General features: G+C 45.1%; 1 protein-coding gene across 1 annotated transcript in view; it reads left to right on the top strand.

Annotated features, from left to right (window-relative positions):
• Positions 1 to 4,493: 4,493 nt before the first annotated feature.
• LOC311326407 (polyadenylate-binding protein 1-like) overlaps positions 4,494 to 24,493 on the top strand; it is a gene marked incomplete at both ends in the record, with an annotated part of 39,091 nt that continues 19,091 nt past the window's right edge. The window contains 2 exons of the mRNA XM_084459300.1: positions 4,494 to 5,039; positions 13,864 to 14,319. Coding sequence (XP_084315426.1) covers positions 4,494 to 5,039; positions 13,864 to 14,319 — 1,002 coding nt within the window. The remainder of the gene's footprint in view (positions 5,040 to 13,863; positions 14,320 to 24,493) is intronic.

Consider the following 24,493-nt stretch of genomic DNA (forward strand, 5'->3'; position numbering starts at 1 on the left):
AACCCTTTCCCCAGGTATCACATGACCCTAACCCCAACCCCAGGTATCACATGACCCTAACCCCAACCCTTTCCCCAGGTATCACATGACCCTAACCCCAACCCTATCCCCAGGTATCACATGACCCTAACCCCAACCCTTTCCCCAGGTATCACATGACCCTAACCCTATCCCCAGGTATCACATGACCCTAACCCTAACCCCAACCCTTTCCCCAGGTATCACATGACCCTAACCCTAACCCCAACCCTTTCCCCAGGTATCACATGACCCTAACCCTAACCCCAACCCTTTCCCCAGGTATCACATGATAGGGATCCAAACCTACAGGTCTGGATCGCTTAAAGAAGGACCGGTTTTGACACAGCAGCAGTGTTTTTACATGCCAAACAAATTGATCATTTATCCCCCAATGTATCCACAGATAAATAAACACTAGAGATAGAGTAGAGATATGTACATTTACATGTCTATAGTAAACGATTAATCCTTTCTGATAGACTAGCCCAACAAAGGATGTTTCTGGAGTTGGCACCACGTAGTCGAGCAGTGGGGAGCTCTAACTGGGCAATATCTCTATAAGAGGAGAGCCATTCCTTTACTGATAATGAATGCGGAGGCTTCCAGCGACAGACTATAAGCTTTTTGGCAGCTGTAAGACCAAGGCATCTGTCATTGGTGGTAATCTTCATAGATGAAGTATCATTCAGTAATAGCAGACATTGGGAGTAAGGAATGGTCCTCTGCATAATAATAGAGAGAATGCTAGAGATGTTTTGCCAGAATCTGTTAACCTCCGGGCAGTGCCAGACCATATGTATGAAAGTACCAGCGGTGTTTTCTGAACAAAAATCACAAAATGGATTGTCTCTAAATTTCATTTAGTGCAGTCTTCTGGGAGTAAAATAGGATCTATGGATGAATTTGTAATGTATGAATTGATTTGGATTTCGAGAAGACAAGGAAATACTGGACCATATAGTATGCGAATTCAAATCGGAAGGAGAGCTGATGTCTTTCTTCCACAGAGTATTGAGTGGCAAAGGTTTGTAAGAGGCCACTGTCATGAATATATAAAGGTCTGAGACAACACCACTGGTCTTGCCTTTGGTGAGTATCCTATGTAGGTGGTGGGATCTCAGCTCTTCGCCCCATGGGACACCTTGGGCTTGCATTGCTGCACGCGGTTGTAAATTTAAAAAAGAAGGATGTGCCTGGAAGGTTAAAAGACCTTTGGAGATCCTGGAATGCTCGCAGACCCTGCTGCCCTGTGACGTCTTGGAGTGTGTGGACACCTTTCTCAACCCACCTATCTATCAGGAGGGCGTAGTTATGGAAAATTGGAGATTGGCAAAAGCAAATATTGTGTATTTTGGCAAATTGTTGAACTCTGTGCCAAAGGTGAAGAGTATATGATATAATTGATCCAAATTTTGATTTAATCTTATTGGGTAGATTTGAATATATCAAATTTGACAGTTTGTGTGGATGTGCCAGTTGCTCTTCGATGGGGAGCCATGATACCCGAGCTTCACAATTCAGCCAACTGGTTAGGGGGCGCAAAGCAAAACACCAGGAATACCACTCAAAATTGGGCAGATTGACACCACCTGATGCTTTATTCCTATGGAGGGTTAATGCTTTGATTCTAGGTTTTTTCTTATTCCATAAATAAGTGTTAGTAATAGAATGTAGCTTCTTCCAATAGCCCTTAGGTGGGGCTAAAGGTATCATAGAGCTGATAAATTAATCTGAGGGAGGACATCTTGATGACTGAAAGTCTAGACTGAAAGGATGTAGGAAGTGTACCCCATCGTTTTAGGTCAGCAGTTATGTAAGTACAAAGTACTCCGTGTTTTAAATAGTCAAACCATATTTGGAGCGAGATGCGCGGAGTGAAAATTGGCTTCCGCTGAATGTTGGTTAGAAAGATAGAGGAACTTTATTGCAGACACGCAGGTCCATATAAAACATTATATTTGCACAGTAGGCTATTATTTCTTTCACTTTATTATTTGCATCATTCTTTGTGGACCAATGTTGGAATAAATTTGCCTTTGAACGTTATTGCCCTCTCTGACATCCGCGGTCTTTATGTGAAATCTAGTTTTAGCCTACTGAAACATTACAGGCTATAGGCTAGCCTACTCTTCTTCAATTAAACAAAATAAATCACATTGATATCTTTGCTAAGTACTAAGCTGTAAGGACAGGCTGAACTACTGTTTTGCACAGGCAAACAAAGGAGAGTGTGTGACAGCCCTGCGCAACGTGTGCAAATTGGCTGCCGCTGAGCGGTTGGGAAACATCAAGAATAGTCGTGCATCTTAGCTTGCAGAGTTTGAGAAACATCCTCAATTTTTCTAAATAGCACTTGTTGTAGAAACTTGGGAATCCTGTTTTTAGACTATCGTGTAATCGGTTACAAAAGCACCATCTAGTCGTCAGTGAAAATACTCGCTGCGCACATCCTATAGTCTGAACTAGGCTATGGTATGTTGTTGTAATATCTAAATCTTTTCATTTCGCTAAGCAAGCATTTAAGATCCTGACTGTGAAATAACAGATTTAGGGGCCTAGGCTACATTACAGAAACAGGACAAGATGTAGGCTACAAATTTTATAAATTTAATTTAGCCTATTCGGCCATAAAAGGCTCAGCTTTCTTCTTTTTTTAAACATTATTTTTAAGTTATATAGGCCTACTACAAAGACCGAAAAAATAATGTAATTAACCGGTTTTAAAGATTTCAAATTAACATTTCTGTTCTGGAACAATTTAAGACCATTTCGTTTTCGTTCCTGTTTCTGTTCCTCGTAAAATACCGTTCGTTTTCGGTTTTCGTTTCCGTTCCTTGAACCGGTTCGGAGCCTTGATGGTCAGAGCATTGGACTCCCACCTGGGAGACCGGGGTTCAAGACCCGGTGGGGATGACTTTATGTTATCATCAGTGTAACTGCTTTAGCCACTGACCGCTACCATAAATTTTATGGAAGCTGCTGCTAGTTGTTGTGAGCTCATGAGCTAACTATCCCGCTCTTATTGTGCTGGATTAGCATTGGAAGCATTGGAACTGATGTGTCCAGGCGACAAGACCTATCTTCATTTATCAGACATTATTTCATGTCATTTCAATTCACAGCTATTTCAGTGACATGGCTAGCTTCCATCCTACCAGTCCTGAACAGAAACAAGCCAGCTACACACATAAACCAGGCTGGACCTGGTTTGGGTAATTTCAGGAATATGTAGTGTATACTGTATAGTACACCAGATGTAGCAGCACAATCTGGATGTAGCATGCTGCATCTGGCGTAGCCTACTGAGAAGAACCAGAACCACCCAACAGAGGGAGGAGCTGGTTACTGGGTTCAATAGAGAATTGCGCTGCCACCACCTTTTATTAACCGGTGGGGTCCGGCGTCAGAACACACACACACACACACACACACACCACACAGGCTTTAGAAAAAGGACATGGCTTTATTAATCATTTCATTTCAAATGCACACATCAGCATGGCTCGGGACGCTCCCCAAACCCCCTATAGCTGCCCCATCCCCAGGCGCTCCAGGCTTAAACTATAACACTGCACTCTCACTGCAAAATAATATAAACTGCACTGCAAAATAATATAACTGCACTCTCACTGCAAAATAATATAACTGCACTCTCCCTGAAAAATAATATAACTGCACTCTCACTGAAAAATAATATAACTGCACTCTCACTGCAAACGAAACATGCGCGTGTAAAACCAAAACTCCAAAACAACCGGCCTGCCACACCGTCTGAGATCAGGACACATCACTTTCCCTCTCCGAAAGCTTAGCTTCAGTTAATATAGGATTCACTCATTAACAATGGTTATGGTTAGCCATAGTTTGTGACAGGCTGTTGACATGCGACAGCCCTGAAAATGATGTTGAAGGGCATTCCAAACGAGCGTTATTTTGACACTCTACTCCCCATGCCCATTTTACAGCATTGCCACCCAGTGGATATAATCGGAATTACACACTCTATTCAAGGAGGGGAATCAGGACAAAATGTTTTGGTCGAGTTTTTATTACAGTGATTTGATCACGATTCAAAGACCAACCGTGCGGTTACAGTGCCAGCATTGTATATATAAGGAATACATTGATTATTTTGTATGTGGTTTTAAATGTTTAACTATGATTGGTGCATTCCATATATTCTGTAGGCTTAGTTGCCTTAGTCATATTCATTTTGTTATTTTTATTACTTTTTTTGCACAGGTCATAATAAGAAACTTATTTAACCTAACTATATAAATAGTTAATACTTCTTCCTTGACTTGAGTCAGTCATGGCAATTCTAGAATTCAAGTTTGGTCATACTGTAACAGATTGTGTCACAATGATATGACATCATATTGGAACACAATCTATGACAGCCACATTCTAGTTCATAGTTCCATTTTTCTCTGTCAGTGGTCAGTGACATTTTGAAGTGGTTGGTGTATGCAATGCAATCCAGTGCTCCTAACTTCTCCATGGCCTCCCTGTACGTTGGGAATCTGCACCCCGACGTGACAGAGGCCATGCTGTGTGATTTATTTAGCCCCATGGGGATGATCCATTCTATCCGGGTCTGTAGAGACAGGATCACCAGGCGCTCCTCAAGGTACGCATATGTCAACTTCCAGCAGCCAGCTGACGCCAAACGCGCTCTTGACACCTTGAGCTATGAAACAGTCATGGGCCGACAGCTCCGGATCACGTGGTCTCGACGCGACCGCACCCTGAGGGACAACGGAATTGGGAACGTCTTCCTGAAGGGTTTGGAGAAGTCCATCGACAGCCAGGCCCTGTATGACACCTTCTCCGCCTTCGGCACCATCCTCTCCTGTAAAGTGGAGAGTGACGAGAACGGCTCCAAGGGCTACGGCTTTGTGCACTTTGAGGCTCCGGAGGACGCTGAGAGGGCCATCAAGAGGATCAATGGCATGCTCCTCAACGGAAAAAAGGTGTTTGTTGGCCCTTTCAAATCCAGAAGAGTACGAGAGGCCGAGCTGGGCGACCAAATCAAACAGTGTACCGGCATCAGTCTCTACATAAAGAACTTGAAGGAAGAGATTGATGAGATGCGACTGAGGAAGGAGTTCTCTCCCTTTGGTACCATCATCAGTGCCAAAGTCGTGATGGAGCGCGGCCGCAGCAAGGGCTTTGGGTTTGTGTGTCTGTCCTCCCCTGAGGAGGCCACCCGGGCCATCGCAGGGATGAACGGACGCATCCTGGCCACCAAGCCCCTGTATGTGGCCCTGGCCCGGCCCAAGAAACAGCCACGGGTGTATCTAACCAACAGATACAGGCAGCGAATGTCCGTCAGGCGTGCCACGCCCAGCATGGAGATCAAACTGCCTGCACAGCCCTCTGGATCCTCCATGGCTGCCATCCCTCACGCGTCCATCCAGTGTGTCTCCGCCCAGACCATGGGCCCTCGTCCAACCTCTGCTCCTACAGCTCCTGCGCGTCCTGCTGTCTACCCGCTGGGCATTCGGGAGCGTGCGAGAGAATGGAGGTCTCGGACGACCTCCATTCTGGCTGCCACTCCACCACAGCAGCGGAAGCAGATGCTGGGTGAGTGTAGTGGTCTGGTTGACTGTTCACTGTTAATTGTCTGGTTCACTGCCAATTGCCTGACCCACACTTAAAGCCCTTGTAAAGACTGTGCCCCCAGTTAATTTCAATTAACTGTCCAATTTTCCCCTCAAGAACACAACATGGAGCCTTGGTCCAGCCCACACGGGACCATGTCGGGTTACAAAAAGGTAAGTAACCCCCCTAAAGGTTTACATTTCATATACCATGTAAGCATAGTTAGTCAACTTTATCTGGTTTTGTACAGTCCTGGACCTACACCCACTCTCTATTGAGACCAGACAACTCTTTAATGTCAGGCCACTATAAAGGTTCTCAGGATCTTGTCATTTCTCAATATCCATACTCAATTTCTATAGCTGAGCTTAAGATGGAGAACCTCAAGCTCAGGATTTACTTACATACCATGAGCAATGAGCAAAGACATTATTGGATTAGCTTCAATGACTTTCTTTTCATTAAAACAGAAAACTCCACCTCAGATGATCTCCTCAACAATTGAGGATGAGGTCAACGACCTAGCGCTGCAGCTGGAGGCCAAGCTTGTGTTGAGCTGCCCTCTGGTCAGGGAGCAGGCTGGGGCTAACCCTCTGGTCAGGGAGCAGGCTGGGGCTAACCCTCTGGCTAGGGAGCAGGCTGGGGCTAACCCTCCTCCTGCCAGTGGACCTGCCAGCACAACGCCTCACACCGTTGGTGCCACTAAACCCACTCCACCTCTGAAGGCCTCCCCAACAATCGAGGAGGAGGTCAACGACCTAGCGCTGCAGCTGGAGGCCAAGCTGAGCCTCTCTCACCTCAGGGAGAGTGTCGCCCCAGCTGCCTCAACTCCACCGATGGGCCTGGCGCTGAAGGAGGAGGACAAGCCTCTGAGGACGGAGAGACAGACACGACACTCCTGCTCCTCCACCCGTGCTCTGAAAGGCTCTGGACGAAGTACTCGTAGACAGGAATGGGGTGAGGTCAAAACAGCCTGGACAGCTATTTGTTTTTTGATGCTTTCCATTTTGCAGGTTAAACAATATTAATTTTGTGATTTCAGATCTGACGGACATTAACGTCCAGCTGAACCCTGCATCAGTGAGTTCGAGCTTCACTATTCAGCTGGGTGTTGCCCTTTCAGACGAGAAAAAGCTGGTAAAGTCTATCTATCTATCTATCTATCTATCTATCTATCTATCTGTCTGTCTGTCTGTCTGTCTGTCTGTCTGTCTGTCTGTCTGTCTGTCTGTCTGTCTGTCGTTCTATCGATCTATCAATTTATCTATCTGATATAATGTTCTGGGCTGAATTACACTGTCAGTGAGGATAATGCACTGAAAATCTTACTATTGTCTGTTTTGACAGATTTGACAGATCCAGTTTCGGTTGTTCGCCTGCCTGTGCGGACAGTGCACACACACACACACACACACACACACACACAAACACCCACAGAACTACACACACACACACACACACACACACAGAACAACTACACCCCCCCCCCCCCCCCCCCCCACAGACACACACACACACACACACAGAACTACACACACACACACACACCCAGAACAACTACACCCCCCCCCGCCCACAGACACACACACACACACACACAGAACAACAAAATACACGTGCACGTGCACACACGCACACATACAAACATTTGTATTCTCATGTTAGCTTTGACACTAGATATTTCTAACATAGCACATTTAAATCAAGGTTCAAGTCAAATTACCTTAAAACCTGAGGTCATTATTTTGCTAGTACACTGCGCTACCAAGTGTGCTTCATGTTCTGCTGGAATGTTACCCGAGTTGGTGGAATGTTTTCCAGAGCTCCAGACTTCTGTGTGGAGAGCTGTCCTTCTGGTTCCTGGTTGAAAGAAGGTTTTCCAGGGTTCTAGACTACTGTGTGGAGAGCTGATCTTCTGGCATCGTTCACATCCGTGCTACTCTCTGGTTGGGTCGTACATCAGCACCACTAATCTCTCCAGCAGTAACATTGACCCTCTACTGACCAGGGTTATAATAGTTTTGCTTTTTTCATTAGTTTTTCTTTTTATATCGTTTTAACTTTTTGTGTTCAATTTCAGTTTAGTTTTAATTAGTTTTTAAAGCAGATTTGCTAGTTTAGTTTATTTTTTATTTTTTGATAATTCTTAGTTTTAGTTTAGTTTTTATTAGTTTCAGTATTAGTTTTAGTTTGTTTTTTTTCGGCGCTAGCCTCGTGAGACCATCCTGATCTCGTGAGCTCATGTTGTTTCACTCTGTGCAAAACAAACCATCTGGCGCACGTCAGGTTACTTCTGCGCAGCGGCACAGCTAAAGAAATAATGGAGGACAGATTAAATATCCACCCAAAATACTAGGCTTATGTATGAAATGAAAAAGACTAAAACTAAGGACATTTTCTCTACAATTTTAGTTTATTTTAGTTAGTTTTGTAAACACACAATACAGTTTTAGTTAGTTATCGTTTTTTTGTAAAGCCTAGTTTTTATTTTTATTTCAGTTAACTAAAATGTTTTTTCACACCTAGTTTTCGTTTTTTAGTTAGTTTTCGTTAACTATAATAACCTTGCTACTGACCTCACTGGGCATGTAGAAGAGTCCACTGAAAGCAGTGTTGACCTCTGAGGAACACGTCCACGTTGTCCAGGCGTCCTGTCAGACAGTGTAGATGTGTCCCAGCCTGTGAAAGGACTGGGTGGCTCAGACACTGGGTGGCATTCATAGTGGTAAAACATTTGGTGAACAGCTATGTACCGCGGGTGTATGTCTTTTTATTATGGCTTCATTCAGCATACGGCTCGTGATGTAGGTGTCGGCCTCTGGTGTCGGCTCAAACTTTTGGTACAGAGCTGTTCAACAAATGTTTTCTGAGTCTCCCAGTCCTTTCACAGGCTGGGACACGTCTGCACTGTCTGACAGAGGAAACAGGACACCTGGGGAATGTGGACGTGTTTCTCAGAGGTCAACGCTGCTTTAATTGATCTCCTCAGCATGTCCAGTGAGGTCAGTAGAGGGTCAATGTTACTGCTGGAGAGATTAGAGGTGCTGATGTACGACCCAACCAGAGAGTAGCACGGATGTGAACGATGACAGGAGAACAGCTCTCCACACAGAAGTCTAGAACCCTGGAGAACCTACTTTCAACCAGGATCCAGAAGATCAGCTCTTTACACAGAAGTCTAGAACCCTTGAGAACCTTCCTTCAACCAGGAACCAGAAGGACAGCTCTCCACACATAGGTCTCGAACTCTGGAGAACATCCCACCATCCTGGGTAACACTCCAGCAGAACATGAAGCACACTTGCTAGCACAACGTACTAGCAAAAGAATGACCTCAGGTTTTAAAGTAATTTGACCTGGACCTTGATCTAAATGTGCTAGGCTTTTCTCATACATTCCGTTACATTACTACATACTGCATTTGTTGTACTGAAATAAATATTTTCAACAATATAGCCTAGATTTGTGTATGTGTTTTTGTGCATGGCTGTAAGCCAGCGTTAGTATAGTATAGCAGTTGTCCGGTTATCACTCCCTCCCTCCGTCACTCTGGACAATGTTGGCCTGCAGTTCTCTGTTGGCACCACAAGAGGCAGTAGTCCCAGCACACCAAAATCAAGAAGGACACCAAAACCACCGCCGATCTCCACTGCACAAATAGAGTAGTGGTGAGAGCATTGGACTCCCACCCTGGAGACTGGGGTTGAAGACCCGGTGGGGATGACTTTATGGGACTATACCCCAAACCTCCACATGTTCATCCTTTCACTCCAACCTTTACCCCTTGCCTTATAGGTCAGATTCTGTCCCAACCCCAACCCTTATTCTAACCCCAACCCACACTAGGGACTGGAAGAAGGACACCAAAACCAATTTGCTGATCTCCACTGCACAAGTAGAGTAGTGGTGAGAGCATTGGACTCCCACCCAGGAGACCGGGGTTCCCGGTGGGGATGACTTTATGTTGGGGATGCCGCCCATGTTGAGGATGATGCATTACATCTTAAATGGTGTTGAGAGACTCGCGTTGAGGAATCTGATTAGCGAGAGAACATTTACGCTGAGTTATTAACTATGGCAAATTTTAAACTTTAAAACATGTAAATAAAACATGTAAATAATGTAATGAAATGTAATGCATCATCCCCAACATGGGCGGCAGCAGTGAGTAGGCTAAACAAAGCGGAGAGCGCCGAATCGCCAGTAGAAGAAGACAGTCGATGCGCTGTGGATATTAGACATTTAAGTGTACAAATTTGCCTTTTATTTGAAAGGTGGGGGATTACAAACTGTAGCGACCTCGGAGAAAGGGCTTTCATCTTTCCAACGATGTTTTTACTTTGGTGAGTAACGAAACGGTTTTGTCTGTAGACTCGGACGAGCGGGCCGAGGAAGCGCATTCATAGGTAAATTGCATTGAGAGTAACAGGGCGTTATCTGTAGGATATCGCCCTGGACCAGGTCTACGACAACTCGTGCTCAAACACCACAACGCCTTTTATCAAACTGAAATAGCCCTGCCAGTGCTAACCTCTGGGCTACTGTATTTAACATAATAACATCGCATTCATAAGCCATCGTTCTGACACCATAAGGGGAAGCTTGTCAACGACATGCGACAACAGGTCCTTATCTCTCACATACCTTGAGATGTCGTATGTCCACACCAAGGATTTAACTCACAACCTTCCGGTGATAGGCAGCGCACATGGAGGTATAATATAAACAGTGCACTATCCACTCAGCCACCACTGACCTGGGAATTCTGTGGAGTCTTTTTGTTTTGATGTTCTTGGACCACTGCCTCTTGTGGTAGCAACAATGGAACTGCAGGTCAATAACACGACGGAAAGAGGAAGGGAGCGACAAATAGGATTCCCTCTTCTTGGTGTGTCGGCTTACAGCCAACACACAAAAAGTTATGTATCCAATTGTATCCAGTTCTTTTTAAATGTCAATTTCTCTGCCATCTTGGGACACATGCACCATACACACATGTGAAATATCGAACCAGCCTTTGCTCGTTGAACGGAGTTTATGGAGTTTCATGGGATAAAGTCGCATGGTGACATGGCTACTTTTCTACTAGACCGGTAAGCTAGCTAACTAGCTATTGTTATCTTTCTTGGAATCTGCATAGCCAGACCTAACGTTATCTCCAAACTACTGCATCTAACGTAACTTATTACATGGCACTCTGAAATACTTGATTGTGATTACTGATTAGTGTAACGTTATGTTCCTCTCGGAGTGAAGATCTTATCACAGTATGACTGAAACAGTGCTTTCTCTGGCAATTTGGCAACCAATACGTTGTGTTGTTGCAGTTCTTATCTTTAGACACTAGATGGGGAAATAATCCACATACAACATATTATACCTTTAAGTGCTGTAATAATTAAAATAAAAAAGTTTCTGGGATGTGTTCCCAACAGTATATTGTTTGTTCTAGATACCCCACTCTCTTGAACATTTGTTCTATTATATGTTAGATGTTTGTATTTTTATACATGTAAAACACTAACTACCTAAATGCGCTTTCAAAACCACTGTCGCACCCACATTAGGACTATTTATTTTCAATAAAGAGCCTATAGGCCGCGCGCTCTGTGCCGCTCCTTGCTGAGGTGATCGGAAGCGTGAAGGGATTTTTTCTTCAGTGAGCGGAATGATGTTACAACGAAAGATAGGTAGGCTATTGACGCTCAAATATTACCATAGTGTTAACCAGTGTTTGAATTGGGCCAAACACTGGTGCTGGCACCTAGGCCTACTCCTCAAAATGCCTAGCCTACCTTCCCTGATGACAACTAGCGGATCCTATAACCTAATATATCAATAACATTTTCCAGATGGGCATACAACGATTTTTGAAGAGGAAGAGAGAGGAGAATGATGAGACCAGTCAGGTAGGTTATTGCCGGCTAGCCATGATTCACACCGGGGGATTAAGGAACAAGGCAAACTACCTGTAGTAAGCTAACAGTTTTGCCCGCTTCCCAGGGACCAGTAAACTCTGTTCGGCCAAGAGGAATGCCTCATGCAGTTGTCTGATCGGACAAGTAAAAAATGAATATGATAAATTGGCCTTGTGTTACTAACGTTACTTAACGTTATCTGAAAATACAGTTTGAGCCGAAGCGGAGCTGCTCTATTTGAGCTACGCGCTGCTGTCTGTCTGTCAGTCAGCCCTTCAAGCGAGCGTTGTCAAGGAGACATCTACCTACTACTGTAGAGGGCCTCCGGTGTCTACTGTAGAGCACCTCTGTTACGCGCCTCTGGTGTCTACTGTAGAGGACCTCTGGTGTCTACAGCGCCTCTGGTGTCACTGGTCAGAGCATTGGACTCCCACCTGGGAGACTTTATGTTATCATCAGTGTAACTGCTTTAGCCACTGACCGCTACCATTAATGTTATGGAAGCTTCTGCTAGTTGTTGTGAGCTCATGGGCTAACTATCCCGCTCTTATTGTGCTGGATTAGCTTTGGAAGCATTGGAACTGATGTGTCCAGGCGACAAGACCTATCTTAATGTATCAGACCTTATTTCATGTCATTTCAATTCACAGCTATTTAAGTGGCATGGCTAGCTTCCATCCTAACAGTCCTGAACAGAAACAAGCCAGCCACGCACATAAACCAGGCTGGACCTGGTTTGGGTAATATGTAGTGTATACTGTATAGTACACCAGATGTAGCAGGCACAATCTGGATGTAGCATGCTGCATCTGGCGTAGCCTACTTAAAAGAACCAGAAGCACCCAACAGAGGGAGGAGCTGGTTACTGGGTTCAACAGAGGGAGGAGCTGGTTACTGGGTTCAATAGCGAATTGCGCTGCCACCACCTTTTATTAACCGGTGGGGTCCGGCGTCAGAACACACACACACCACACAGGCGTTAGAAAAAGGACATGGCTTTATTAATCATTTCATTTCAAATGCACACATCAGCATCGGGATGCTCCCCAAACCCCCTATAGCTGCCCCATCCCCAGGCGCTCCAGGCTTAAATTATAACACTGCACTCTCACTGCAAAAGAATATAAACTGCACTGCAAAAGAATATAACTGCACTCTCACTGCAAACGAAACATGCGCGTGTAAAACCAAAACTCCAAAACAACCGGCCTGCCACACCGTCTGAGATCAGGACACATCACTTTCCCTCTCCGAAAGCTTAGCTTCAGTTAATATAGGATTCACTCATTAACAATGGTTATGGTTAGCCATAGTTTGTGACAGACTGTTGACATGCGACAGCCCTGAAAATGATGTTGAAGGGAATTCCAAACGAGCGTTATTTTGACACTCTACTCCCCATGCCCATTTTACACTATTGCCACCCAGTGGATATAATCGGAATTACACACTCTATTCAAGGAGGGGAATCGGGACAAAATGAGTTTGGTCGAGTTTTTATTACAGTGATTTGATCACGATTCAAAGACCAACCGTGCGGTAACAGTGCCAGCATCGTATATATAAGGAATACATTGATTCTTTTGTATGTGGTTTTAAATGTTTAACTATGATTGGTGCATTTCATATATTCTGTAGGCTTAGTTGCCTTAGTCATATTAATTTTGTTATTTTTATTAAATTTTTTGCACAGGTCATAATAAGAAACTTATTTAACCTAACTATATAAATAGTTAATACTTCTTCCTTGACTTGAGTCAGTCATGGCAATTCTAGAATTCAAGTTTGGCCATGACAGATTGTGTCACAATGATATGACATCATATTGGAACACAATCTATGACAGCCACATTCTAGTTCATAGTTCCATTTTTCTCTGTCAGTGGTCAGTGACATTTTGAAGTGGTTGGTGTATGCAATGCAATCCAGTGCTCCTAACTTCTCCATGGCCTCCCTGTACGTTGGGGATCTGCACCCCGATGTGACAGAGGCCATGCTGTGTGATTTATTTAGCCCCATGGGGATGATCCATTCTATCCGGGTCTGTAGAGACAGGATCACCAGGCGCTCCTCAAGGTACGCATATGTCAACTTCCAGCAGCCAGCTGACGCCAAACGCGCTCTTGACACCTTGAGCCATGAAACAGTCATGGGCCGACAGCTCCGGATCACGTGGTCTCGACGCGACCGCACCCTGAGGGACAACGGAATTGGGAACGTCTTCCTGAAGGGTTTGGAGAAGTCCATCGACAGCCAGGCCCTGTATGACACCTTCTCCGCCTTCGGCACCATCCTCTCCTGTAAAGTGGAGAGTGACGAGAACGGCTCCAAGGGCTACGGCTTTGTGCACTTTGAGGCTCCGGAGGACGCTGAGAGGGCCATCAAGAGGATCAATGGCATGCTCCTCAACGGAAAAAAGGTGTTTGTTGGCCCTTTCAAATCCAGAAGAGTACGAGAGGCCGAGCTGGGCGACCAAATCAAACAGTGTACCGGCATCAGTCTCTACATAAAGAACTTGAAGGAAGAGATTGATGAGATGCGACTGAGGAAGGAGTTCTCTCCCTTTGGTACCATCATCAGTGCCAAAGTCGTGATGGAGCGCGGCCGCAGCAAGGGCTTTGGGTTTGTGTGTCTGTCCTCCCCTGAGGAGGCCACCCGGGCCATCGCAGGGATGAACGGACGCATCCTGGCCACCAAGCCCCTGTATGTGGCCCTGGCCCGGCCCAAGAAACAGCCACGGGTGTATCCAACCAACAGATACAGGCAGCGAATGTCCGTCAGGCGTGCCACGCCCAGCATGGAGATCAAACTGCCTGCACAGCCCTCTGGATCCTCCATGGCTGCCATCCCTCACGCGTCCATCCAGTGTGTCTCCGCCCAGACCACGGGCCCTCGTCCAACCTCTGCTCCTACAGCTCCTGCGCGTCCTGCTGTCTACCCGCTGGGCATTCGGGAGCGTGCGAGAGAATGGAGGTCTCGGACGACCTCCATTCTGGCTGCCACTCCACCACAGCAGCGGAAGCAGATGCTGGGTGAGTGTAGTGGTCTGGTTGACTGTTCACTGTTAATTGTCTGGTTCACTGCCAATTGCCTGACCCACACTTAAAGCCCTTGTAAAGACTGTGCCCCCAGTTAATTTCAATTAACTGTCCAATTTTCCCCTCAAGAACACAACATGGAGCCTTGGTCCAGCCCACACGGGACCATGTCGGGTTACCAAAAGGTAAGTAACCCCCCTAAAGGTTTACATTTCATATACCATGTAAGCATAGTTAGTCAACTTTATCTGGTTTTGTACAGTCCTGGACCTACACCCACTGTCTATTGAGACCAGACAACTCTTTAATGTCAGGCCACTATAAAGGTTCTCAGGATCTTGTCATTTCTCAATATCCATACTCAATTTCTATAGCTGAGCTTAAAATGGAGAACCTCAAGCTCAGGATTTACTTACATACCATGAGCAATGAGCAAAGAAATTATTGGATTAGCTTCAATGACTTTCTTTTCATTAAAACAGAAAACTCCACCTCAGATGATCTCCTCAACAATTGAGGATGAGGTCAACGACCTAGCGCTGCAGCTGGAGACCAAGCTGAGCCCCCCTCGGCCAAGGGAGAGTGGGAAGATGGGATTTTGGCCTTGTGTTGCCCCTGCGCCAACTCCATCTACTGACCTGGCACTGGAGGCAGAGGGCAGGCCTCTGAGGAAGGACAGAGAGACAGGGCACTCCTGCTCCTACATCCGTGCTCCTGTGAGTGCCCTTAAGGCCGCTCCACCTGTGATGGCCTCTCCAACATTCGAGGAGGAGGTCAACGACTTGGCACTTCAGATGGAGGCCAAGCTTGTGTTGAGCTGCCCTCTGGTCAGGGAGCAGGCTGGGGCTAACCCTCTGGTCAGGGAGCAGGCTGGGGCTAACCCTCCTCCTGCCAGTGGACCTGCCAGCACAACGCCTCACACCGTTGGTGCCTGTAAACCCACTCCACCTCTGATGGCCTCCCCAACAATCGAGGAGGAGGTCAACGACCTAGCGCTGCAGCTGGAGGCCAAGCTGAGCCTCCATCACCTCAGGGAGAGTGTCGCCCCAGCTGCCTCAACTCCAGCGATGGGCCTGGCGCTGAAGGAGGAGGACAAGCCTCTGAGGACGGAGAGACAGACACGACACTCCTGCTCCTCCACCCGTGCTCTGAAAGGCTCTGGACGAACAACTCGTAGACAGGAATGGGGTGAGGTCAAAACAGCCTGGACAGCCATTTGTTTTTTGATGCTTTCCATTTTGCAGGTTAAACAATATTAATTTTGTGATTTCAGATCTGACGGACATTAACGTCCAGCTGAACCCTGCATCAGTGAGTTCGAGCTTCACTATTCAGCTGGGTGTTGCCCTTTCAGACGAGAAAAAGCTGGTAAAGTCTATCTATCTATCTATCTATCTATCTATCTATCTATCTATCTATCTATCTATCTATCTATCTGTCTATCTGTCTGTCTGTCTGTCTGTCTGTCTGTCTGTCTGTCTGTCTGTCTGTGTGTGTGTCTGTCTGTCTGTCTGTCTGTCTGTCGTTCTATCGATCTATCAATTTATCTATCTGATATAAAGTTCTGGGCTGAATTACACTGTCAGTGAGGATAATGCACTGAAAATCTTACTATTGTCTGTTTTGACAGATTTGACAGATCCAGTTTCGGATGTTCGCCTGCCTGTGCGGACAATGCACACACACACACACACACACACACACACACACACACACACACACACACACACACTCACACACCCACAGAACTACACACACACACACACACACACACACAGAACAACTACACCCCCCCCCCACAGACACACACACACACACAGAACTACACACACACACACACACACACACCCAGAACAACTACACCCCCCCCCCGCCCACAGACACACACACACACACAGAACAACAAAATACACGTGCACGTGCACACACGCACACATACAAACATTTGTATTCTCATGTTAGCTTTGACACTAGACATTTCTAACATAGCACATTTAAATCAAGGTTCAAGTCAAATTACCTTAAAACCTGAGGTCATTATTTTGCTAGTACACTGCGCTACCAAGTGTGCTTCATGTTCTGCTGGAATGTTACCCGAGTTGGTGGAATGTTTTCCAGAGCTCCAGACTTCTGTGTGGAGAGCTGTCCTTCTGGTTCCTGGTTGAAAGAAGGTTCTCCAGGGTTCTAGACTACTGTGTGGAGAGCTGATCTTCTGGCATCGTTCACATCCGTGCTACTCTCTGGTTGGGTCGTACATCAGCACCACTAATCTCTCCAGCAGTAACATTGACCCTCTACTGACCAGGGTTATAATAGTTTTGCTTTTTTCATTAGTTTTTCTTTTTATATCGTTTTAACTTTTTGTGTTCAATTTCAGTTTAGTTTTAATTAGTTTTTAAAGCAGATTTGCTAGTTTAGTTTATTTTTTATTTTTTGATAATTCTTAGTTTTAGTTTAGTTTTTATTAGTTTCAGTATTAGTTTTTTTTTTTTCGGCGCTAGCCTCGTGAGACCATCCTGATCTCGTGAGCTCATGTTGTTTCACTCTGTGCAAAACAAACCATCTGGCGCACGTCAGGTTACTTCTGCGCAGCGGCACAGCTAAAGAAATAATGGAGGACAGATTAAATATCCACCCAAAATACTAGGCTTATGTATGAAATGAAAAAGACTAAAACTAAGGACATTTTCTCTACAATTTTAGTTTATTTTAGTTAGTTTTGTAAACACACAATACAGTTTTAGTTAGTTATCGTTTTTTTGTAAAGCCTAGTTTTTATTTTTATTTCAGTTAACTAAAATGTTTTTTCACACCTAGTTTTCGTTTTTTAGTTAGTTTTCGTTAACTATAATAACCTTGCTACTGACCTCACTGGGCATGTAGAAGAGTCCACTGAAAGCAGTGTTGACCTCTGAGGAACACGTCCACGTTGTCCAGGCGTCCTGTCAGACAGTGTAGATGTGTCCCAGCCTGTGAAAGGACTGGGTGGCTCAGACACTGGGTGGCATTCATAGTGGTAAAACATTTGGTGAACAGCTATGTACCGCGGGTGTATGTCTTTTTATTATGGCTTCATTCAGCATACGGCTCGTGATGTAGGTGTCGGCCTCTGGTGTCGGCTCAAACTTTTGGTACAGAGCTGTTCAACAAATGTTTTCTGAGTCTCCCAGTCCTTTCACAGGCTGGGACACGTCTGCACTGTCTGACAGAGGAAACAGGACACCTGGGGAATGTGGACGTGTTTCTCAGAGGTCAACGCTGCTTTAATTGATCTCCTCAGCATGTCCAGTGAGGTCAGTAGAGGGTCAATGCTACTGCTGGAGAGATTAGAGGTGCTGATGTACGACCCAACCAGAGAGTAGCACGGATGTGAACGATGACAGGAGAACAGCTCTCCACACAGAAGTCTAGAACCCTGGAGAACCTACTTTCAACCAGGATCCAGAAGATCAGCTCTTTACACAGAAGTCTAGAACCCTTGAGAACCTTCCTTCAACCAGGAACCAGAAGGACAGCTCTCCACACATAGGTCTCGAACTCTGGAGAACATCCCACCATCCTGGGTAACACTCCAGCAGAACATGAAGCACACTTGCTAGCACAACGTACTAGCAAAAGAATGACCTCAGGTTTTAAAGTAATTTGACCTGGACCTTGATCTAAATGTGCTAGGCTTTTCTCATACATTCCGTTACATTACTACATACTGCATTTGTTGTACTGAAATAAATATTTTCAACAATATAGCCTAGATTTGTGTATGTGTTTTTGTGCATGGCTGTAAGCCAGCGTTAGTATAGTATAGCAGTTGTCCGGTTATCACTCCCTCCCTCCGTCACTCTGGACAATGTTGGCCTGCAGTTCTCTGTTGGCACCACAAGAGGCAGTAGTCCCAGCACACCAAAATCAAGAAGGACACCAAAACCACCGCCGATCTCCACTGCACAAATAGAGTAGTGGTGAGAGCATTGGACTCCCACCCTGGAGACTGGGGTTGAAGACCCGGTGGGGATGACTTTATGGGACTATACCCCAAACCTCCACATGTTCATCCTTTCACTCCAACCTTTACCCCTTGCCTTATAGGTCAGATTCTGTCCCAACCCCAACCCTTATTCTAACCCCAACCCACACTAGGGACTGGAAGAAGGACACCAAAACCAATTTGCTGATCTCCACTGCACAAGTAGAGTAGTGGTGAGAGCATTGGACTCCCACCCAGGAGACCGGGGTTCCCGGTGGGGATGACTTTATGTTGGGGATGCCGCCCATGTTGAGGATGATGCATTACATCTTAAATGGTGTTGAGAGACTCGCGTTGAGGAATCTGATTAGCGAGAGAACATTTACGCTGAGTTATTAACTATGGCAAATTTTAAACTTTAAAACATGTAAATAAAACATGTAAATAATGTAATGAAATGTAATGCATCATCCCCAACATGGGCGGCAGCAGTGAGTAGGCTAAACAAAGCGGAGAGCGCCGAATCGCCAGTAGAAGAAGACAGTCGATGCGCTGTGGATATTAGACATTTAAGTGTACAAATTTGCCTTTTATTTGAAAGGTGGGGGATTACAAACTGTAGCGACCTCGGAGAAAGGGCTTTCATCTTTCCAACAATGTTTTTACTTTGGTGAGTAACGAAACGGTTTTGTCTGTAGACTCGGACGAGCGGGCCGAGGAAGCGCATTCATAGGTAAATTGCATTGAGAGTAACAGGGCGTTATCTGTAGGATATCGCCCTGGACCAGGTCTACGACAACTCGTGCTCAAACACCACAACGCCTTTTATCAAACTGAAATAGCCCTGCCAGTGCTAACCTCTGGGCTACTGTATTTAACATAATAACATCGCATTCATAAGCCATCGTTCTGACACCATAAGGGGAAGCTTGTCAACGACATGCGACAACAGGTCCTTATCTCTCACATACCTTGAGATGTCGTATGTCCACACCAAGGATTGAACTCACAACCTTCCGGTGATAGGCAGCGCACATGGAGGTATAATATAAACAGTGCACTATCCACTCAGCCACCACTGACCTGGGAATTCTGTGGAGTCTTTTTGTTTTGATGTTCTTGGACCACTGCCTCTTGTGGTAGCAACAATGGAACTGCAGGTCAATAACATGACGGAAAGAGGAAGGGAGCGACAAATAGGATTCCCTCTTCTTGGTGTGTCGGCTTACAGCCAACACACAAAAAGTTATGTATCCAATTGTATCCAGTTCTTTTTAAATGTCAATTTCTCTACCATCTTGGGACACATGCACCATACACACATGTGAAATATCGAACCAGCCTTTGCTCGTTGAACGGAGTTTATGGAGTTTCATGGGATAAAGTCGCATGGTGACATGGCTACTTTTCTACTAGACCGGTAAGCTAGCTAACTAGCTATTGTTATCTTTCTTGGAATCTGCATAGCCAGACCTAACGTTATCTCCAAACTACTGCATCTAACGTAACTTATTACATGGCACTCTGAAATACTTGATTGTGATTACTGATTAGTGTAACGTTATGTTCCTCTCGGAGTGAAGATCTTATCACAGTATGACTGAAACAGTGCATTCTCTGGCAATTTGGCAACCAATACGTTGTGTTGTTGCAGTTCTTATCTTTAGACACTAGATGGGGAAATAATCCACATACAACATATTATACCTTTAAGTGCTGTAATAATTAAAATAAAAAAGTTTCTGGGATGTGTTCCCAACAGTATACTGTTTGTTCTAGATACCCCACTCTCTTGAACATTTGTTCTATTATATGTTAGATGTTTGTATTTTTATACATGTAAAACACTAACTACCTAAATGCGCTTTCAAAACCACTGTCGCACCCACATTAGGACTATTTATTTTCAATAAAGAGCCTATAGGCCGCGCGCTCTGTGCCGCTCCTTGCTGAGGTGATCGGAAGCGTGAAGGGATTTTTTCTTCAGTGAGCGGAATGATGTTACAACGAAAGATAGGTAGGCTATTGACGCTCAAATATTACCATAGTGTTAACCAGTGTTTGAATTGGGCCAAACACTGGTGCTGGCACCTAGGCCTACTCCTCAAAATGCCTAGCCTACCTTCCCTGATGACAACTAGCGGATCCTATAACCTAATATATCAATAACATTTTCCAGATGGGCATACAACGATTTTTGAAGAGGAAGAGAGAGGAGAATGATGAGACCAGTCAGGTAGGTTATTGCCGGCTAGCCATGATTCACACCGGGGGATTAAGGAACAAGGCAAACTACCTGTAGTAAGCTAACAGTTTTGCCCGCTTCCCAGGGACCAGTAAACTCTGTTCGGCCAAGAGGAATGCCTCATGCAGTTGTCTGATCGGACAAGTAAAAAATGAATATGATAAATTGGCCTTGTGTTACTAACGTTACTTAACGTTATCTGAAAATACAGTTTGAGCCGAAGCGGAGCTGCTCTATTTGAGCTACGCGCTGCTGTCTGTCTGTCAGTCAGCCCTTCAAGCGAGCGTTGTCAAGGAGACATCTACCTACTACTGTAGAGGGCCTCCGGTGTCTACTGTAGAGCACCTCTGTTACGCGCCTCTGGTGTCTACTGTAGAGGACCTCTGGTGTCTACAGCGCCTCTGGTGTCACTGGTCAGAGCATTGGACTCCCACCTGGGAGACCGGGGTTCAAGACCCGGTGGGGATGACTTTATGTTATCATCAGTGTAACTGCTTTAGCCACTGACCGCTACCATTAATGTTATGGAAGCTTCTGCTAGTTGTTGTGAGCTCATGGGCTAACTATCCCGCTCTTATTGTGCTGGATTAGCTTTGGAAGCATTGGAACTGATGTGTCCAGGCGACAAGACCTATCTTAATGTATCAGACCTTATTTCATGTCATTTCAATTCACAGCTATTTCAGTGGCATGGCTAGCTTCCATCCTAACAGTCCTGAACAGAAACAAGCCAGCCACGCACATAAACCAGGCTGGACCTGGTTTGGGTAATATGTAGTGTATACTGTATAGTACACTAGATGTAGCAGGCACAATCTGGATGTAGCATGCTGCATCTGGCGTAGCCTACTTAAAAGAACCAGAAGCACCCAACAGAGGGAGGAGCTGGTTACTGGGTTCAACAGAGGGAGGAGCTGGTTACTGGGTTCAACAGAGGGAGGAGCTGGTTACTGGGTTCAACAGAGGGAGGAGCTGGTTACTGGGTTCAATAGCGAATGGCGTCAGAACACACACACACCACACAGGCGTTAGAAAAAGGACATGGCTTTATTAATCATTTCATTTCAAATGCACACATCAGCATCGGGATGCTCCCCAAACCCCCTATAGCTGCCCCATCCCCAGGCGCTCCAGGGTCAGGGTATCATCGTATAATTCCTTATTCCATAATAATTTCAAAACGAATAAACGGTAAATCGACCATAATTCTGTTTTTTGTGTCTAAACCAATAATGGAAACACCTCTTCCAAAAGGCCTTTTTTTGGTTCTCGGCTCGTTCCTTTTATCATTATTCCTTTTGGGACTGAAGAATGTGCCCACAGTTGTCTATCGCGGTATATTCATTATTTGGTTTCGAGCCGTGAAATGGATAAATGAAATCACGTGGTCTGTTGGTCACGTGGCCCAGTCTAGCATCACGGGAAGCGAAAAAACGTGTTCAAACATTACAAAATAAAAGTCCATTGCATTGAATGGCCATCTTTCAAGGTTTAATTAACACACAAGTAGCGTATATATATATATATATATATATATATATATATATATATGGATGGATTTAATGTACACACTATTTTATTTAGTTAAAGTGTGGATTAATAGCCTGGAAATAGCAAGTGCTGTTGCCGCGCTGGTCAGTTTACTACGATGACCAGCAGAAGTCCCTGTTTAGCAGGGGTGTAGTGGTGACTAAATAGCCTACGTGGGTAAACTCTGAGTAAAGAAGTGGGTATATGTTACAGTTTTTACATTAGTGGTGTTTAAAGAAGGGAATAGGCCTATACTGTGGATAAAGAAGTGGATAGACCCCATGAAGACCCTCCACTACACCACTGTTGTTTACCATATCTGCCAGAGCTGGTATCCATACTGTGTCGGTCTGTCATCTGTTACTATCATGGCTGCAAAATGTCCTCAAACTGATATGAGGAAATTAACTTGATAAGTCGCGCTGTCATCCTCCCCAGACACCTGTGTGTGAAATGGACCAGTGGCACAGTGACATGTAGCGATGACACTATATGTAGTTTTACTTCAATGCGTGCTGTACTTATGTATGGATGTTTTTATGTGAGTATAGGTGCCTCAGCATCCTGAATATGTAGCAGAAATATCCCCATGAAACACAATGCCGATCACTGTCCGTTTTGTTATTTTGAGTGATATAACACAACTCTCAGCTTGTGCAAGTTGAGAGGTTTGCCCTCAGTGAAATAAGAGTTATGACCAAATTCAATCATCTTTGTGGGCATTAACAGTCAATCTTGGAGTTTTAAACAAGCCCATCGCCACCACAAAACCAAAGCCTTGCTTTTAAATTTCAACTTTATTAAATGAATCCTTTATACCCAGGGTTCTTTGGTGAATGCATTGAATATGGGACAGTCGAGATGCAGACATGATCTACTTCTTGGGGCAAAGAGGCTCCTCCAGCTAACTGTTCTCCTGTTGAGGCGTTCATGATCCTGCTGCTGCAGGCAGGGTAGGCCTAACACCAAACCCTGCAAGCAAGGATGACCCCTACTCTTTAAGATAGACCCCAAGAACCCAGGATGATGTGAGCTCCTTCTGATAGACCCTACCCACCATGAATAACCCCTAGCCTACATCTTGACCTTGACCTAATCCACTTGAGCTCACTAGCATAGGCACCAGTAGGGTGATGATCCTTCCATGCTCCTACATATCTTGGGTCAATCATACATGCACCTGTGTGGATTGTTATTAGGAAGAGCCAATCCTGATTTTAGATCTGTCTTTTAGATCTGATTTGTCTGACCTATGAAGTTTAACCCTCCTGAACTAGTTTGTGTGACATGTTCCACCAGCAATAACCTACAGTAGTTGTCTAGGTAGCTTTTAGCACCTACTGTAGGGCAGACCACATTATCAATGTACTGATGATAAAATATAGTCTACATTTATCAGTCTGGAGCAGCAGCACACAGGATCACAAGGCCCTACAGAGAGTGGTGTGGTCGACTGAATGTACCTTAGGGGGCCACTCCCCCACCTTGAGGACATCTACACTAGAAGGTGCAAGACCGAGGCCAACAGAACCCTGAAGGATCCCAGCCACCCAGGCAATGGACTGTTCTCTCTTCTTTGGTCAGGGAAAAGGTACCGCACACATATGGCAAACACAGACTCAGGAAGAGCTTCTTCCCACAAGCCAGCCGGCACCTGGATGAGTTCAACTAATGTATACAGTGCCACTATATCTAGTGTGTCAGAATATCTAGTGTATATGTGAATCCTCTGTATACATTGGTATTTATCCTGCTATGCAATGTATGTATATCAAGTAGTGTACAGAAGCTGGTTATCCTGAAACAGGCTTGTTCTGTTCTGACTGCTGTGTTGCTTCAATGACTCAGTATGCTACTAACCGTTTTCTGCCTCCCCTAGTGCCTCTCTCTCTCCCTCCTATCCTCTAACCAGGTCCAGTGTCAGCTGCGGAGCTGTGGATATCGTAGTATTTAGTACACACACACACACACACACGTACACACAGACACACATCATTCCACATCCGGCTTAGGCCTGGACCTGATGCTCTTAGCCTTTCTTGCTCTGAAAATTTAATTTAATGTATTGTTAAATGTTCTTAGCCATTAGACAAATATACTCCAGGAGCTTGCCCCAGGTTGCCTGTTTCAATATCTGTGTGGTCTGTATGGCTCTATGTGCTACTAACCCTGT

The sequence above is a fragment of the Borostomias antarcticus genome, assembly GCF_949987555.1.
Source record: "Borostomias antarcticus genome assembly, chromosome: 27".
Lineage (NCBI taxonomy): Eukaryota > Metazoa > Chordata > Actinopteri > Stomiiformes > Stomiidae > Borostomias > Borostomias antarcticus.